Here is a 19093-nt window from a genome sequence, read left to right on the forward strand (position 1 = left end):
TTTTGCTGTATGGGGGTTTGAACCAGATGATGTCGTTTCGTTTTCTGTTCTTTTTCGTTTGGTTTCCTGGCGTGGGTTCATAGGTGAGGGTGAAATTGTATCCGCTTTCATCAAGGGCTTTTTGGTACGGGGGGGTTGCTTGGTCAAATTCAGCTTTGCTAGATGACAGCATCGATAGCCTTTTATTAATTCCGGTAGGTATTCTTTTCGTGGTGGTGGGTGGGTGGTTGCTGTCATGGTACACATATTGGAGTGTTGTGTTGGGTTTCGTGAATGGTTGGTAGCTGTTATTTCTCAGGTTGAAAGTGACGTCAAGGAAGTTGACGGTTTGCTTGTTGGCTTCATTCGTGATCCGTAGGCCGTTCTCTTTGAAAATTTGGCATATGCGCTTCTTGGTATTCTCGCTGCTCCTTGGCGAGGCGCGACACACTGCCAGTCCGTCATCACGGTAAATACCAAGGTTCAGATTGAGGCTGGCGAGCTGGGAGAGGAGGAAAACTCCCAACGAGTTCACACGTTTCTATCGATGCTGTCATCTAGCAAAGCGGAATTTGACCAAGCAACCCCCCCGTACCAAAAAGCCCTTGATGAAAGCGGATACAATTTCACCCTCACCTATGAACCCACGCCAGGAAACCAGCCAAAAAAGAACAGAAAACGAAACGACATCATCTGGTACAACCCCCCATACAGCAAAAACGTGTCAACTAACATTGGACACAAATTCCTCACTCTGATTGACAAACACTTTCCCAAAGACAACACCCTAAGAAAAGTATTCAACAAGAACAACATTAAATTGAGCTACAGCTGCATGAACAATATACGACAAATCATCTCAAACCACAACAAAACAATTGCAAATGAGCCGTCGGCCCCCGGACAGAGCGACTCCAAAACCAACAAAGGTTGCAACTGTCGAAAGAAACCTGATTGCCCTCTCAACGGGGGGTGCTTACAAACATCAGTTGTCTACCAATCTAAGGTAACACGCAAGGACATTAACACATCCGACACATATGTAGGATTAACCGAGGGAGAGTTCAAAACCAGATGGAACAATCACAAGGCTTCTTTCAGGAACCAAAACCTGCGGAATACCACAGAACTCAGCAAACACATTTGGGACCTCAAAGACAATAATGTTGAATATTCAATAACATGGCAAATTCTTGCATCCAGCACACCTTACAATAGTGGTAATAAAAGATGCAACCTATGCTTGAAAGAGAAACTGTTTATTATTTACCGTCCAGACCTGTCATCCCTCAACAAGCGCAGCGAAATTGTAACAGCATGCCGCCACAGACGGAAACACCTCCTAGGTAACACATGAGCCAATCACCACGCCCCTACGCCTGTACCCACCCACTCTGTGCCCTATATAAACCATGGTATGTGAATGCTCCCATTAAAATCTCCTGATGATTGAGGGAACCCCCCCTCATGAAACAGGCCTGTAGAGATGAAATAGTCTTGTGATTTTTTTTCCCACACATACATATATATATATATATATATATATAATTTTTTTTACATATAGGGCTAAGAAGGAAATTGTTCAATAATTTTTTTGTGAAATATAACTTGAATAAATTAGCAAACGTTGCTGAGACATCTCCAACCAAGTGAAATGTACCATGCTGCTCTTACCAGTGCCAGAGCAGGAAGGGATTCAAAATGTTTGTGTTAGAATGTTGTTGTGGCAAACTTAATATTTGAGTAATCTCTTGTGTAAACCACAATTTGGCCGATAAAGGTCCACAGGGGCATACTTTCTCTCTCTCTCTCTCTCTCCCTTCCTCTTCTTTCTGTAGCAGCGTAAACGTCCTCCTTTGTAATCTGATGTCATTTGGGACCTCAAATAAATACTTAAAGAACCTTATTAGCTTTTGTTTTTGAACATGAAATATTCCCAGAAAGGTCACATAACATTCGTCCGTTATTATTCACGCAAAACGGATAACGGGGCCCCCCAGGGATCACATGGCATGGTGTGTGTACTGAGATGCATGCGTACCTTCATGGAGGCCCTGGAAGATTCCGGAATGCCGTTCTCGTACTTCCCTGTGATGATGCCGCACGCTAGCGGAGACCAAGTCATCGCTCCGACTCCTGTCCCCCCAAAAACAAGAAGAGAATAAACAATCCTGCCAAATACTGTCAATTCCGGACTCTTTCCTATGCTTTGCACCCTGCAGCTTATAAAACGGAGCAGCTAATTTATGGATTTGTCTTCGCTGACGGGGCCATGATGCAAATAGCTTTAAAAACCGCAAAGACACAGAAAATGTGGTGTGGCTGTTTGTGCTATGGCGCCATCTTCTGGGCGAGTTTGGTAAAGTACGGAACAGAGCAAGAGCTGGGTGCCGTTTGTCCTTAAGGAGGCTCTGTACTTTCCCCTGGAGGGGAGGTTGGAGCCAGGGATCCTGCAGTCTTTATGACCCCTTGAAGACATTTTCTCTCAGCCAGTCTGGCGTTTAGCAAACCACACCCTGATTCTACCGGTGAGGATGCTCTCAAAGAGTCCTCCGTAGGCCTGGGTGTGCTCGTCTGAGTCCAGTCTTCTTCAGCAGCTTTCTTCACTGTTTTGGTAGTGTTTCAAACCTGGCTCAGGTTTTCAGTGATGTGAAGACCAAGGAACTTGTAGCTGTCAGCCTCCTCCTGAAGTCCAGAATTAGCTCCTTGGTCTTGTCTATGTTCATTGTCCTCTCCATAGGCAGTGACTTTTTGGACCAGGTCCCAGTAAGAGGACTCACCCGTCCCTCTGAGGAGGCCGAGGATGGTCGTGTTGTCTGCATATTTGATGATGGTGCTGTTGTTGTCCTGGGGGTGATGCGGTCTTGTTTGTAGGGCTGAGGCAGCAACCCTGGGGAGGTTCTGTGCTGATTGTGAGCTCAGCAGAGACATGCATTCCCGTCCTCACACCCTGTGGTCTGTCTATAAGGAAGTCCAGTATCCAATTGCAGGTGGGTGTCTGTACTCCAAGGTCTGTCAGCTTCTCGACCAGATTCGTTGGTTGAATGGTGTTGAAGGTGGATCTGTAATCCAGAACGTGGGTACGTGTTGTTAAGGTCCAGATATTCCAGCGTGGAGGGAAGTGCCAGGTCCACTTGGCCACCCATCTGTTGGTGCGGTCAGCAAACTGTAGGGGGTCTATAGAGTCTGGAATCACAGGGTTGATGTGGTGAAGGACCAACTTCTCCAAACACTTAATGGCCACCAGCCTAAAGTCATTCATTGTGGTTTTGTAGGGACTGGAACTATGCCATCCATCCATCTTCTTCCGCTTATCCGAGGTCGGGCCGCGGGGGCAGCAGCCTAAGCAGGGAAGCCCAGACTTCCCTCTCCCCAGCCACTTCGTCCAGCTCTTCCTGTGGGACCCCGAGGCGTTCCCAGGCCAGCCGGGAGACATAGTCTTCCCAACGTGTCCTGGGTCTTCCCCGCGGCCTCCTACCGGTCGGACGTGCCCTAAACACCTCCCTAGGGAGGCGTTCGGGTGGCATCCTGACCAGATGCCCGAACCACCTCATCTGGCTCCTCTCGATGTGGAGGAGCAGCGGCTTTACTTTGAGCTCCTCCCGGATGACAGAGCTTCTCACCCTATCTCTAAGGGAGAGCCCCGCCACCCGGCGGAGGAAACTCATTTCGGCCGCTTGTACCCGTGATCTTGTCCTTTCGGTCATAACCCAAAGCTCATGACCATAGGTGAGGATGGGAACGTAGATCGACCGGTAAATTGAGAGCTTTGCCTTCCGGCTCAGCTCCTTCTTCACCACAACGGATCGATACAGCGTCCGCATTACTGAAGACGCCGCACCGATCCGCCTGTCGATCTCACCATCCACTCTTCCCTCTCTCGTGAACAAGACTCCAAGGTACTTGAACTCCTCCACTTGGGGCAAGATCTCCTCCCCAACCCGGAGATGGCACTCCACCCTTTTCCGGGCGAGAACCATGGACTCGGACTTGGAGGTGCTGATTCTCATCCCAGTCGCCTCACACTCAGCTGCGAACCGATCCAGTGAGAGCTGAAGATCCTGGCCAGATGAAGCCATCAGGACCACATTATGTTTAAAAAGCAGAGACCTAATCCTGCAGCCACCAAACCGGATCCCCTCAACGCCTTGACTGCGCCTAGAAATTCTGTCCATAAAAGTTCAGAACAGAATCGGTGACAAAGGGCAGCCTTGGCGGAGTCCAACCCTCACTGGAAACGTGTTCGACTTACTGCCGGACCAAGCTCTGACACTGATCATACAGGGAGCGGACCGCCACAATCAGACAGTCCGAAACCCCCTACTCTCTGAGCACTCCCCACAGGACTTCCCGAGGGACACGGTCGAATGCCTTCTCCAAGTCCACAAAACACATGTAGACTGGTTGGGCAAACTCCCATGCACCCTCAAGGACCCTGCCCAGAGTATAGAGCTGGTCCACAGTTCCACGACCAGGACCAAAACCACACTGTTCCTCCTGAATCCGAGGTTGGACTATCCGGCGTAGCCTCCTCTCCAGAACTATGCCAGGTGATTTAAAAGTGCGTGGGCCGGTGTTGAAGATGTCTGTGCACACCTCTGCCAGTTGTTCAGCACATGCTGTTAGGACTCTTGGTGCCACTCCAGCAGGTTTTCAGAGCCTGAAGGACCTGTGTGTGTTACTTGCAGTGTGGTCTCTGACTTTGAGGGAGTGTCGCTGTTCTGGCGGTCAAATCTGCCGTAGAACCTGTTCAGTGTGCCTGCTAGGTTGGAGTCAATAACTTTGACTGCGCTGTGTTGCTTCTGTAGTCGTAGATGGACTCTACACGCTCCTTGTGTTGTTGTCCATGGAAGAGGTTTCAAGTTTTAGAGACTATGTTCTTTTGGCAGCTCTGATGGACTTCTGTAGTTGGTGTAGCGAGCATGTTTGTACTCCCCAGTGTCCTCTGACTTGAAAGCTGCATATTGGCTCCTGATCTTCCTATGCAGGACTTCTGTTTTGTTTGCTCAGTTGTTCTACTGCCCTGTTACAGACACCGTTTGGAAACACTTAATAAACATATTTCTGTGTAAATAAATCATTACACATTGTATATATCTGCGGTGTGACTAATATAAGTAAATATTGTTTTTCTTTTACAATTTAGTGGGTGCAGCTTATAAACTCTACAGTCAGAAAATACTGTAATAAGTAGCAAAAAAGGGTTATCAAATAAAAAAAAGAGTCCTTGCCTATTTTGTGGTAAAGTTCGGGCAGTTGAATCTCAACCTTCTCCCTCTGGAAGAGATGATACTCGGCCTGCTCACACACTGGAGGGATCAAATTAAACTGTCTGGCCACAGAGTACGCCTCCTGACAAACAACACATGCTGATAGTGTCAGAGAGGAAGAACACAAATGGACACATTCAAACATCCAAGATACAGATATATACATATATGTATATATATATATATATATTAGAGATGCGCGGATAGGCAATTATTTCATCCGCAACCGCATCAGAAAGTCGTCAACCATCCGCAATCCACCCGATCTAACATTTGATCAGAACCGCATCCGCCCGTTGTTATATATCTAATATAGACGATGCAAGGCATTAGTGAGGTTATAAAGCTTTTGCCTGTTAAAGAAAGGAGACTGATCCAATGCAGCACAGACATTCGCGTGCCACGCTGTCACGACCCAGACGCACACCAGTGCGCAATCATATGGGAGCCGCGCTGAGCGCACCTCCAAGCGCGTCTCGCTGCAGGCGACGGCCGGGTATGGGCCCGACGCTCCAGCGCCATCCATTTTCAGGGCTAGTTGATTCGGCAGGTGGGTTGTTACACACTCCTTAGCGGGTTCCGACTTCCATGGCCACCGTCCTGCTGTCTATATCAACCAGGGTGAGCCCCACCCCTTTCGTGAGCGCACTGCGCGCGGAGTGACCCAACAGGGGTGGCGGGCAGGTAAGCTGCGCGGGCGGAGTGACCCCTGTTACGAGCCCCCGGCCACGGGGGTGGCGGGCAGGTAAGCTGCTTACCTGCTGCGCGTGACGCCGGCCGCGGCGAAGGCGGACGAGGCGGGGTGTCGGTGCGGTGGGCGCGGTGGTGACCCTGGACGTGCGTCGGGCCCTTCTCGCGGATCGCCTCAGCTACGGCTCCCGGTGGGGCCCTCTCGGGGGAAGGGGCCTCGGTCCCGGACCCCGGCGAGGCGTCCCTTCTCCGCTCCGTAAAAGTGTCCATCTCTTTTTTTTTCTTCTACTGTTGTGGCATATGCTGCAGGTGCCTGCTCGTTTTCCGTATGTGGGTAACAACATTTAACTATGTATATATATTACCGAATTGGTTTAACTGCCACCCGCCTGAATCTATTTAAAATCTAATTTTTTTTTTTACCACCCGACCCGACCCGACCCGCGGATAAAATCTAATTTTTTAAAATTTCACCCGCCCGATCCGTGGATAATCCGCGGACTCCGCGGTTGTGTCCGCAAACCGCGCATCTCTAATATATATATATATATATATATATATATATATATATATATATATATATATATATATATATATATATATATATATATATATATATATATATATATATATTAGAGATGCGCGGTTTGCGGACACAACCGCGGGGTCCGCGGATTATCCGCGGATTATCCGCGGGTCGGGCGGTTGAAATAAAAAAAAAAAAAGATTTTATCCGCGGGTCGGGTCGGGCGGTTGAAATAAAAAAAAATTAGATTTTAAATAGATTCAGGCGGGTGGCAGTTAAACCAATTGGTAAATATATATACATGGTTAAATGTTGTTACCCACATACGGAAAACGAGCAGGCACCTGCAGCATATGCCACAACAGAAGAAAAAAAAAAAAAGAGATGGACACTTTTACGGAGCGGAGAAGGGACGCCTCGCCGGGGTCCGGGACCGAGGCCCCTTCCCCCGAGAGGGCCCCACCGGGAGCCGTAGCTGAGGTGATCCGCGAGAAGGGCGTGACGCACGTCCAGGGTCACCACCGCGCCCACCGCACCGACACCCCGCCTCGTCCGCCTTCGCCGTGGCCGGTGTCACGCGCAGCAGGTAAGCAGCTTACCTGCCCGCCACCCCCGTGGCCGGGGGCTCGTAACAGGGGTCACTCTGCGCGCTCCGCCCGCGCAGCTTACCTGCCCGCCACCCCTGTTGCCGGGGGCGCGTAACAGGGGTCACTCCGCGCGCAGTGCGCTCACGAAAGGGGTGGGGCTCACCCTGGTGAGCCGAGTGGGCCACTTTTGGTAAGCAGAACTGGCGCTGCGGGATGAACCGAACGCCGGGTTAAGGCGCCCGATGCCGACGCTCATCAGTGTCGGGGCGGCATGGCGTAGTGGGTAGAGCAACCGTGCCAGAAACCTGAGGGTTGCAGGTTCGCTCCCCGCCTCTTACCATCCAAAATCGCTGCCGTTGTGTCCTTGGGCGGGACACTTCACCCTTTGCCCCCGGTGCCACTCACACCGGTGAACTGAATGATGAATGATAGGTGGTGGTCGGAGGGGCCGTTGGCGCAAATTGCAGCCACGCTTCCGTCAGTCTACCCCAGGGCAGCTGTGGCTATGAAAGTAGCTTACCACCACCAGGTGTGAATGAATGATGGGTTCTACATGTAAAGCGACTTTGGGTACTTAGAAAAGCGCTATATAAATCCCAGTTATTATTATTATTATTATCAGACCCCAGAAAAGGTGTTGGTTGATATAGACAGCAGGACGGTGGCCATGGAAGTCGGAACCCGCTAAGGAGTGTGTAACAACCCACCTGCCGAATCAACTAGCCCTGAAAATGGATGGCGCTGGAGCGTCGGGCCCATACCCGGCCGTCGCCGGCAGCGAGAGCCGCGAGGGCTAGGCCGCGACGAGTAGGATGGCCGGGGTGGAGCCGCCGCGGGTGCGAGGGACATCGCACCTCCACGCGGCTCCCAGATGATTGCGCACTGGTGTGCGTCTGGGCCGTGACAGCGTGGCACGCATTGAATGTCTCTGCTGCATTGGATCCGTCTCCTTTCTTTAACAGGCAAAAGCTTTATAACCTCACTAATGCCTTGCATCGTCTATATTAGATATATAACAACGGGCGGGTGCGGGCGGGTGCGGGCGGGTGCGGGCGGGTGCGGTTTTGATTAAATGTTAGTTCGGGTGGATGGCGGATGGTTGACGACTTTTGTGATGCGGTTGCGGATGAAATAATTGCCTATCCGCGCATCTCTAATATATATATATATATATATATATATATATATATATATATATATATATATACCCGTCTTCGTCACATCATGACATTGCTGGTTTTACGAGCAGAGGAGCATGTTGGGCAGCGCACACACACAGAGTACTTACAAGCAGACACAGTGTGTAGACAGAAAAGGCAGAATGGACGCATTTTGGTGTAAAAAGTCAAGATAAAGGTGAAGTTATAACACTGAAACACCCTCAGGAAGAGCTGCTTTAACACATGGCTCGCTAGTGTCGGAGGCAGATATTTACATTTAAATGTTACTTCTTTTGATTTCATTGTCATATTACAAAACAGCTAGTGTTTTTCTTCCAAATGTGGTCTTTTGGTTGTCTGCAAAACTGTGTGCTTAACCTTGAAGTGAGGAATGTTAGAGAGAGCGATAATAAGCATTTGTTTTGGCTAGAGAGAGATGACTGCCTGCGACTCAAGAGGGTTTTGGGGTTTTGGGTCGGGGAGACAGACCATCTTAGCGGGGCGAGCCGAATGTTCTATGCTGTCTCTGTAATGTATATTTACAAAGCTTTGCAAATATATGACAAAATACCTATTCTGTCTCTGGTGGTTTTTCAACTCAGCTTTAAGTGTCGTAAAGAGCTTGGGAGCGAATTGTGACTTGAATTCCCTGGGAGGAACAACTGGTCCAAAACGCAACACTAGCTAGCGGCTAACATCCATCTACAGTGTTTTAGCTACTTCTAAATCACTAATCCTGGCCTCCATGGCGACAAACAAAGTAAGTTTCTTACAGGTAACATTATCACTGGAGGATGAGGAATAGCTAAACTAAAATATGAGCCTGGGGGCCACAAACTAGGACTTAATATGAGCCTGGGGGCCACAAAGTAGAACTTAATATGAGCCTGCGGGCCACAAAGTAGGACTTAATATGAGCCTGGGGGCCACAAACTAGGACTTAATATGAGCCTGGGGGCCATAAAGTAGGACCTAAAATGAGCCTGGGGGTCACAAACTAGGACTTAATATGAGCCTGCAGGCCACAAAGTAGGACTTAATATGAGCCTGGGGGCCACAAACTAGTACTTAATATGAGCCTGGGGGCCACAAACTAGGACTTAATATGAGCCTGGGGGCCACAAAGTAGGACTTAATATGAGCCTGGGGGCAACAAACTAGGACTAAATGAGCCTGGGGGCCACAAAGTAGAACTTAATATGAGCCTGCGGGCCACAAAGTAGGACTTAATATGAGCCTGGGGGCCACAAACTAGGACTTAATATGAGCCTGGGGACCATAAAGTAGGACCTAAAATGAGCCTGGGGGTCACAAACTAGGACTTAATATGAGCCTGCAGGCCACAAAGTAGGACTTAATATGAGCCTGGGGGCCACAAACTAGTACTTAATATGAGCCTGGGGGCCACAAACTAGGACTTAATATGAGCCTGGGGGCCACAAAGTAGGACTTAATATGAGCCTGGGGGCAACAAACTAGGACTAAATGAGCCTGGGGGCCACAAAGTAGGACTTAAAATGAGCCTGGGGGCCACAAAGTAGGACTTAAAATGAGCCTGGGGGCCACAAAGTAGGACTTAATATGAGCCTGGGGGCCACAAACTAGGACTTAATATGAGCCTGGGGGTCACAAAGTAGGACTTAATATGAGCCTGGGGGCCACAAACTAGGACTTAATATGAGCCTGGGGGCCACAAAGTAGGACTTAATATGAGCATGGGGGCCACAAACTAGGACTTAATATGAGCCTGGGGGCCACAAAGTAGGACTTAATATGAGCCTGGGGCCCACAAACTAGGACTTAATATGAGACTGGGGGCCACAAACTAGGACTTAATATGAGCCTGCGGGCCACAAAGTAGGACTTAATATGAGCCTGGGGGCCACAAAGTAGGACTTAATATGAGCCTGCGGGCCACAAAGTAGGACTTAAAATGAGCCTGGGGGCCACAAACTAGGACTAAATATGAGCCTGGGGGCCACAAACTAGGACTTAATATGAGCTTGGGGGACACAAAATAGGTCTTAAAATGAGCCTGGGGGCCACAAACTGGGACTTAATATGAGCCTGGAGGCCACAAACTAGGACTTAAAATGAGCCTGGGGGCCACAAACTAGGACTTAATATGAGCCTGGGGGCCACAAAGTAGGACTTAATATGAGCCTGCGGGCCACAAAGTAGGACTTAATATGAGCCTGGGGGCCACAAACTAGGACTTAATATGAGCCTGGGGGCCACAATCTAGGACTTAATATGAGCCTGCGGGCCACAAAGTAGGACTTAATATGAGCCTGGGGGCCACAAACTAGGACTTAATATGAGCCTGGGGGGCACAAACTAGGACTTAATATGAGCCTGGGGGGCACAAACTAGGACTTAATATGAGCCTGGGGGCCACAAAGCAGAACTTAATATGAGCCTGGGGGCCACAAACTAAGACTTAATATGAGCCTGGGGGCCACAAAGTAGGACTTAATATGAGCCTGCAGGCCACAAACTAGGACTTAATATGAGCCTGGGGGCCACAAAGTAGGACTTAATATGAGCCTGGGGGCCACAAACTAGGACTTAATATGAGCCTGGGGGCCACAAAGTAGGACTTAATATGAGCCTGGGGGCCACAAAATAGGACTTAATATGAGCCTGGGGGCCACAAACTAGGACTTAATATGAGCCTGGGGGCCAAAAAGTAGGACTTAATATGAGCCTGGGGGCCACAAACTAGGACTTAATATGAGCCTGGGGCCCACAAAGTAGGACTTAATATGAGCCTGCGGGCCACAAAATAGGACTTAATATGAGCCTGCGGGCCACAAAGTAGGACTTAAAATGAGCCTGGGGGCCACAAAGTAGGACTTAATATGAGCTTGGGGGCCACAAAATAGGACTTAATATGAGCCTGGGGGCCACAAACTAGGACTTAATATGAGCCTGGGGGCCACAAAATAGGACTTAATATGAGCCTGGGGGCCACAAAGTAGGACTTAATATGAGCCTGGGGGCCACAAAGTAGGACTTAAAATGAGCCTGGGGGTCACAAACTAGGACTTAATATGAGCCTGCGGGCCACAAAGTAGGACTTAATATGAGCCTGGGGGCCACAAACTAGGACTTAATATGAGCCTGGAGGCCACAAACTAGGACTTAATATGAGCCTGGGGGCCACAAAGTAGGACTTAATATGAGCCTGCGGGCCACAAAGTAGGACTTAATATGAGCCTGGGGGCCACAAAGTAGGACTTAATATGAATCTGGGGGCCACAAAATATGACTTAAAATGAGCCTGGGGGCCACAAACTAGAACTTAATATGAGCCTGGGGGCCACAAAGTAGGACTTAATATGAGCCTGGGGGCCACAAACTAGGACTTAATATGAGCCTGGGGGCCACAAACTAGGACTTAATATGAGCCTGGGGGCCACAAAATAGGACTTAATATGAGCCTGGGGGCCACAAAGTAGGACTTAATATGAGCCTGGGGGCCACAAAGTAGGACTTAAAATGAGCCTGGGGGTCACAAACTAGGACTTAATATGAGCCTGCGGGCCACAAAGTAGGACTTAATATGAGCCTGGGGGCCACAAACTAGGACTTAATATGAGCCTGGAGGCCACAAACTAGGACTTAATATGAGCCTGGGGGCCACAAAGTAGGACTTAATATGAGCCTGCGGGCCACAAAGTAGGACTTAATATGAGCCTGGGGGCCACAAAGTAGGACTTAATATGAATCTGGGGGCCACAAAATATGACTTAAAATGAGCCTGGGGGCCACAAACTAGAACTTAATATGAGCCTGGGGGCCACAAAGTAGGACTTAATATGAGCCTGGGGGCCACAAACTAGGACTTAATATGAGCCTGGGGGCCACAAACTAGGACTTAATATGAGCCTGGGGGCCACAAAGTAGGACTTAATATGAGCCTGGGGGCCGTGAGTTTGAGACCCTGATGAATAAAAATAGTGTCCTCACCATAATTTCCATGGCTGTCCATCGAGATGTTCCCCAGTACATGGCCATACCTTGGTTGATCACGTAGGTCATGGCCCTCACGATCTCTGTTCTCACACACACACACACACACTCACACACACACACACACACACACACACACACACACACACACACAAGTATTTGAACAATTGATAAGAGTCAATCATATTCCGTACTCGTTAAAAGTGTGTTTATGGAACTTGCAAAACCCGTGCAGAGATTTGAACAAGGATCCCCTGACTGCGAGGCAGACGTGTTCACCACTGACTCCACCGTGCTGGCTCATCGAAAAACACAAATGTTTTTATTTTTTTAGATGTTTTCTGATGAAAAGTCTACATGGGAGGTGTCCAAAGTTGTTATTGTAAAAGTACTATAACAACAATAACAACAATAACAAAAGAGCAAACATGTGAAAAGTAACAAAAAAAAAGTTGCAATGTTGACTTCAATAAGACAAAGATTTTGTTTCTCATTAAAGCTGTCATTGCTCAAAAAATAATAATGAATCAAATCCAATGTTGTGAATTATTGACATTTTTGAGGCTCCGATTACTTCACATCAAATATTACACTTTGACATTTTTGGGGGAAATATTGCATATTTTGTGTGTTTGTTGTATATAAAACACAAGTTTTCTTTGACAAAATGGCCATTAAATAAAACAAAAAAAATGTATTAAAAAAAATAATAAAAATGTATAATCGACGGTTAGAGCTGAAGTTGTGTGAAAAATAAAAATAAAATAATGCATGACTTATTGTTAAGAGTGTGGCCCTTCAGGGTCCCTTAGAATTTGAGTGGAATTGTTTTTCTTTTGAAACTGTCATTACTCCAAATATAATAATGAATCAAATACAACGTTAGGAATTATTGATCTATTTAAGGCTCACATTAAATATTCCACTTTGAAATTCCTTTTGGGGGAAAATATTGCATATTTTGTGTTTTTATCATAAAAAAAAAAAAAAAAGGTTTTCTTTAACAAAAAAGGGCAGAAAACAAAAATGGCACATAGATCTGAAGTTCATCGAAATATTTAAATGTTGAATAAAATACGTGTGTGTATATATATCTATATATTTATATATATATATATATATATATATATATATATATATATATATATATATATATATATATATATATATATATATATATATATATATATATATATATGTCTTAATAAGGTTATCCAAAAAATAGTGCTCGATACCGTAGTAGAGCGCAATATATGTATGTGTGGGGAAAAAAATCACAAGACTATTTCATCTCTACAGGCCTGTTTCATGAGGGGGGGTTCCCTCAATCATCAGGAGATTTTAATGGGAGCATTCACATACCATGGTTTATATAGGGCACAGAGTGGGTGGGTACAGGCTGGCGTAGGGGCGTGGTGATTGGCTCATGTGTTACCTAGGAGGTGTTTCCGTCTATGGCGGCATGCTGTTACAATTTCGCTGCGCTTGCTGAGGGATGACAGGTCTGGACGGTAAATAATAAACAGTTTCTCTTTCAAGCATAGGTTGCATCTTTTATTACCACTATTGTAAGGTGTGCTGGATGCAAGAATTTGCCATGTTATTGAATATTCAACATTATTGTCTTTGAGGTCCCAAATGTGTTTGCTGAGTTCTGTGGTATTTCGCAGGTTTTGGTTCCTGAAAGAAGCCTTGTGATTGTTCCATCTGGTTTTGAATTCTCCCTCGGTTAATCCTACATATGTGTCGGATGTGTTAATGTCCTTGCGTATTACCTTAGATTGGTAGACAACTGATGTTTGTAAGCACCCCCCGTTGAGAGGGCAATCAGGTTTCTTTCGACAGTTACAGCCTTTGTTGGTTTTGGAGTCGCTCTGTCCGGAGGCCGACGGCTCATTTGCAATTGTTTTGTTGTGGTTTGAGATGATTTGTCGTATATTGTTCATACAGCTGTAGCTCAATTTAATGTTGTTCTTGTTGAATACTTTTCTTAGGGTGTTGTCTTTGGGAAAGTGTTTGTCAATCAGAGTGAGGAATTTGTGTCCAATGTTAGTTGAGACGTTTTTGCTGTATGGGGGGTTGTACCAGATGATGTCGTTTCGTTTTCTGTTCTTTTTTGGCTGGTTTCCTGGCGTGGGTTCATAGGTGAGGGTGAAATTGTATCCGTTTTCATCAAGGGCTTTTTGGTACGGGGGGGTTGCTTGGTCAAATTCAGCTTTGCTAGATGACAGCATCGATAGCCTTTTATTAATTCCGGTAGGTATTCTTTTCGTGGTGGTGGGTGGGTGGTTGCTGTCATGGTGCACGTATTGGAGTGTTGTGTTGGGTTTCGTGAATGGTTGGTAGCTGTTATTTCTCAGGTTGAAAGTGACATCAAGGAATAATGTTGAATAATGTTGAATATTCAATAACATGGCAAATTCTTGCATCCAGCACACCTTACAATAGTGGTAATAAAAGATGCAACCTATGCTTGAAAGAGAAACTGTTTATTATTTACCGTCCAGACCTGTCATCCCTCAACAAGCGCAGCGAAATTGTAACAGCATGCCGCCACAGACGGAAACACCTCCTAGGTAACACATGAGCCAATCACCACGCCCCTACGCCAGCCTGTACCCACCCACTCTGTGCCCTATATAAACCATGGTATGTGAATGCTCCCATTAAAATCTCCTGATGATTGAGGGAACCCCCCCTCATGAAACAGGCCTGTAGAGATGAAATAGCCTTGTGATTTTTTTCCCCACACATACATATATATATATATATATATATATATATATATATATATATATATATGTATGTATGTATGTATTTAGAGTATATACTGTACATATACAGTATATAGTAGTATAGTAAAGTATGTATATAAAAATATGAAGTCAACAATAAATGAGTGTGGATGCAACGACTGCTGACTCATCAGTGAAGCCTCCAGAGAAGCAAAATAAAATAATGATGTAATGATGCAATTAGTGCAAGAGTGCTGACACTGCATATTTATTACTAGTCAGACTTACAGTGATGTCATCATCACTAGGATGAAGGTCTGGCTAAACTACTAAAAAAGTTTAGACACCCCTGATCTAAAATATTAGAAACTCTCAAAATAAAAATAAAATATTTAGTTTAGTTTAGTTAGTTAGTTAATTAATTAAAAAATGCTAACTTAATAATTATTTTAACAATAATAAATACTGTTAAATATGTAACTGAACATTAATATTATGGTAGAGGCAGAATGTTCGACACAGCAGGTTATGCACCGTTATTTTTATTCTTTTCTTACATGAGAGCAAACATTGTTTTTAACATTCTTTTAAATGAAAATAAATATAAATATGGCCCCCTGCATACTCACACTCTTCAGTCTGCAGCCCTTGGACACAGAAAGTATCAAAAGTATCGATACTTTGATTTGAGAATTGATATTAGAGCATAAAGATCTGGTATCGGTGGTATCGATATTTCAGCATCAATCCGCACATTACGAGCGGAGGAAGAAAGCCCCACAACAAGAGGATTTTGGGGACTTATGCAGATCCCAATTACACATTAGCAGGGAAAGTTGGTTTGTATCATTTCTAAACAAGAAAGGTCAGATAATTACTCCTAATCGGCATACTTGCCAACCTTGAGACCTCCGATTTCGGGAGCTGGGGGGTGGGGGGTGTGGTGGTTAAGATATATATATATATATAAGAAATACTTGACTTTCAGTGAATTCTAGCTATATATATATATATATATATTTTTTATTACACACACATATATATATATATATATATATATATATATATATATATATATATATATATATATATATATATATATAAATAAAAGAAATACTTGAATTTCAGTGATCATTTATTTACACATACACACACATAGCACTCCTCTACTCATTGTTGAGTTAAGGGTTGAATTGTCCATCCTTGTTCTATTCTCTGTCACTATTTCAGAACACACACATTATACAAATATACATTATAAAATCAATAAGAAAACGGGAGCTCTAATTTGGGAGTCTGAATTAGGATCAGAAGTTCTTATATAAACGTTGCGCACTCATGTCGCCATTTTGTATTGATTACTGCAGCTGTGCACTGGATTCATTCACAAATACAAACTACAACTCACAAACACTTTAGAGTTAGGCTCCACCATCAGAATGTGTACTTAAACTTATAAAGATCACATGGATATTATTCAGTGAGTTGATTCACCAAAACTAACCTGTTATACAGGAGGAAAAAGCGTTTCAATTGTTCACAGATTGGTCGCTCTCATCAGAATGACAAGACACTTCCGGTCTGCAGGTGATAGCATTCAATTGGGAAGAAACGCCCCTACTGCCCCCTACTGACCAATGTGAATACTGATAAATGTGGAATGACAGCTCCAAAAACGAATTCAAATCACAAAATAAACTAAATAAATCAACACAAAAATGTGACACATTATGGGTGGGTCACATATGCATGTACAGTAGATGGCAGTATTGTCCTGTTTAAAAGTGTCACAACATTGCTGTTTACGGCAGACGAACTGCTTTACGGTACGAAAACTTGACTGCTGTTGTTGTGTGTTGTTACCGCGCTGGGAGGACGTTAATGAAACTGCCTAACAATAAACCCACATAAGAAACCAAGAACTCGCCCTCCATCATTAGCTGTTTATATTGTGGGAAAGCGGACGTGTGAACAGGCTGTCAACACGTCACTCAGGTCCGCATGGAGCTGGAGGGGGCGTGGCCTCCAGCTCCGCCTGAATTTCGGGAGATTTTCGGGAGAAAATTTGTCGGGAGAGGCGCTGAATTTCGGGAAAATCCGGGAGGGTTGGCAAGTATGCTAATCGGTGCCATTTCGGGGTCCTTGTACACACACCATAATAATACCGTATGTTGAAGCACAGTACGTCTGACTATGGTAGCTGTAATTTCAGGACAATCCATCAAGCGGTGCGGCCAAGAAGAAGACTTAACACATTTTGACATATTTTTAAACGCTGTGTTTTATGTTCTATATTCTCAATAAAACATCCAAAATGTTGGTGTTGCTTGCTTACAGGTACTTGCTAGCGTCATTTTTTTTGAATGGGCAGTCCCTCCGTGTATCTCCTATGTGTGACTGCCATTTACTGGTCACAGTTATATAATTAAGTTATTAAATAAAATTGCTTCAAGGTCGGTAAGCACAACCAGATTTGATACATACATAAGGCGCATCGTCCATTTTTGAGCAAATGAAAGGATTTTATAAAACTGTAAGTGATCAAACCACAACATCCAGCAGATATTGTTGGTATTTATTGAGTAATGAGAATACTAAACATAAACATCACTGCTGGAAAGTGCACCAAGTAATGAAATAAAATAAAGAGAGAATATTGAATATTGATCATTATTATTGATAATTACCGTGCAGCAAAAATAACCTCGCTAGCTTGGAGCTGACAGGATAAATAACAGAGTTGGAGAAATAACACGACTTCCTGCCCCCTGCTGGGCGCCAACACCATCCATCCATCCATCCATCTTCTTCCGCTTATCCGAGGTTGGGTCGCGGGGGCAGCAGCCTAAGCAGGGAAGCCCAGACTTCCCTCTCCCCAGCCACTTCGTCCAGCTCTTCCTGTGGGACCCCGAGGCGTTCCCAGGCCAGCCGGGAGACATAGTCTTCCCAACGTGTCCTGGGTCTTCCCCGCGGCCTCCTACCGGTCGGACGTGCCCTAAACACCTCCCTAGGGAGGCGTTCGGGTGGCATCCTGACCAGATGCCCGAACCACCTCATCTGGCTCCTCTCCATGTGGAGGAGCAGCGGCTTTACTTTGAGCTCCTCCTGGATGACAGAGCTTCTCACCCTATCTCTAAGGGAGAGACCCTCCACCCGGCGGAGGAAACTCATTTCAGTACCCGTGATCTTGTCCTTTCGGTCATAACCCAAAGCTCATGACCATAGGTGAGGATGGGAACGTAGATCGACCGGTAAATTGAGAGCTTTGCCTTCCGGCTCAGCTCCTTCTTCACCACAACGGATCGATACAGCGTCCGCATTACTGAAGACGCCGCACCGATCCACCTGTCGATCTCACCATCCACTCTTCCCTCACTCGTGAACAAGACTCCGAGGTACTTGAACTCCTCCACTTGGGGCAAGATCTCCTCCCCAACCCGGAGATGGCACTCCACCCTTTTCCGGGCGAGAACCATGGACTCGGACTTGGAGGTGCCAACACGTCACGTTTAAACTTCCACATGTTGCTGGGCAACACAAACCCACGGCAAGTGGAAACTTGAGGAAGGAAGTTTTGTTGTGGCAAAATAATCATCATTTCAATATTTTACAACAAGTATATTTTCATCTGATTTATGTATCAGTTTGTGGATGAGATCCGCCCGGAGTTCCTTAAGACTCTGGATGCTGTGGGGCTGTCTTGGTTGACAGCATCGGGGGCGGTACCTCTGGATTGGCAGACCGGGGTGGTGGTTCCTCTCTTTAGGAAGGGGAACCGGAGGGTGTGTTCTAACTATCGTGGGATCACACTCCTCAGCCTTCCCGGTAAGGTCTATTCAGGTGTACTGGAGAGGAGGCTACGCCGTATAGTCGAACCTCGGATTCAGGAGGAACAGTGTGGTTTCGGTCCTGGTCGTGGAACTGTGGACCAGCTCTATACTCTGGGCAGGGTCCTTGAGGGTGCATGGGAGTTTGCCCAACCAGTCTACATGTGCTTTGTGGACTTGGAGAAGGCATTCGACCGTGTCCCTCGGGAAGTCCTGTGGGGAGTGCTCAGAGAGTATGGGGTTTCGGACTGTCTGATTGTGGCGGTCCGCTCCCTGTATGATCAGTGTCAGAGCTTGGTCCGCATTGCCGGCAGTAAGTCGGACACGTTTCCAGTGAGGGTTGG

The 19093-nt window shown here is 46.1% G+C and overlaps 2 protein-coding genes across 4 annotated transcripts in view; one reads left to right on the plus strand and one right to left on the minus strand.

The window, feature by feature from the left end:
• ssr3 (signal sequence receptor, gamma) overlaps positions 1 to 499 on the plus strand; it is a 40096-nt gene extending 39597 nt beyond the window's left edge. The window contains exon 6 of the mRNA XM_061925896.1: positions 489 to 499. The gene's annotated coding sequence lies outside the window, so the exon portion shown is untranslated. The remainder of the gene's footprint in view (positions 1 to 488) is intronic.
• kcnab1a (potassium voltage-gated channel subfamily A regulatory beta subunit 1a) overlaps positions 1 to 19093 on the minus strand; it is a 148937-nt gene that overhangs the window by 6375 nt on the left and 123469 nt on the right. For all 3 annotated transcript variants that reach the window (XM_061925893.2, XM_061925891.2, XM_061925892.2), the window contains exons 9-11: positions 12185 to 12270; positions 5211 to 5331; positions 2021 to 2115 (exon numbers count right to left, since the gene is read on the minus strand). In XM_061925893.2, coding sequence (XP_061781877.1) covers positions 2021 to 2115; positions 5211 to 5331; positions 12185 to 12270 — 302 coding nt within the window. The remainder of the gene's footprint in view (positions 1 to 2020; positions 2116 to 5210; positions 5332 to 12184; positions 12271 to 19093) is intronic.

The sequence above is a fragment of the Nerophis lumbriciformis genome, linkage group LG30 (genome assembly GCF_033978685.3).
Source record: "Nerophis lumbriciformis linkage group LG30, RoL_Nlum_v2.1, whole genome shotgun sequence".
In the NCBI taxonomy this organism is placed as follows: Eukaryota; Metazoa; Chordata; class Actinopteri; order Syngnathiformes; family Syngnathidae; genus Nerophis; species Nerophis lumbriciformis.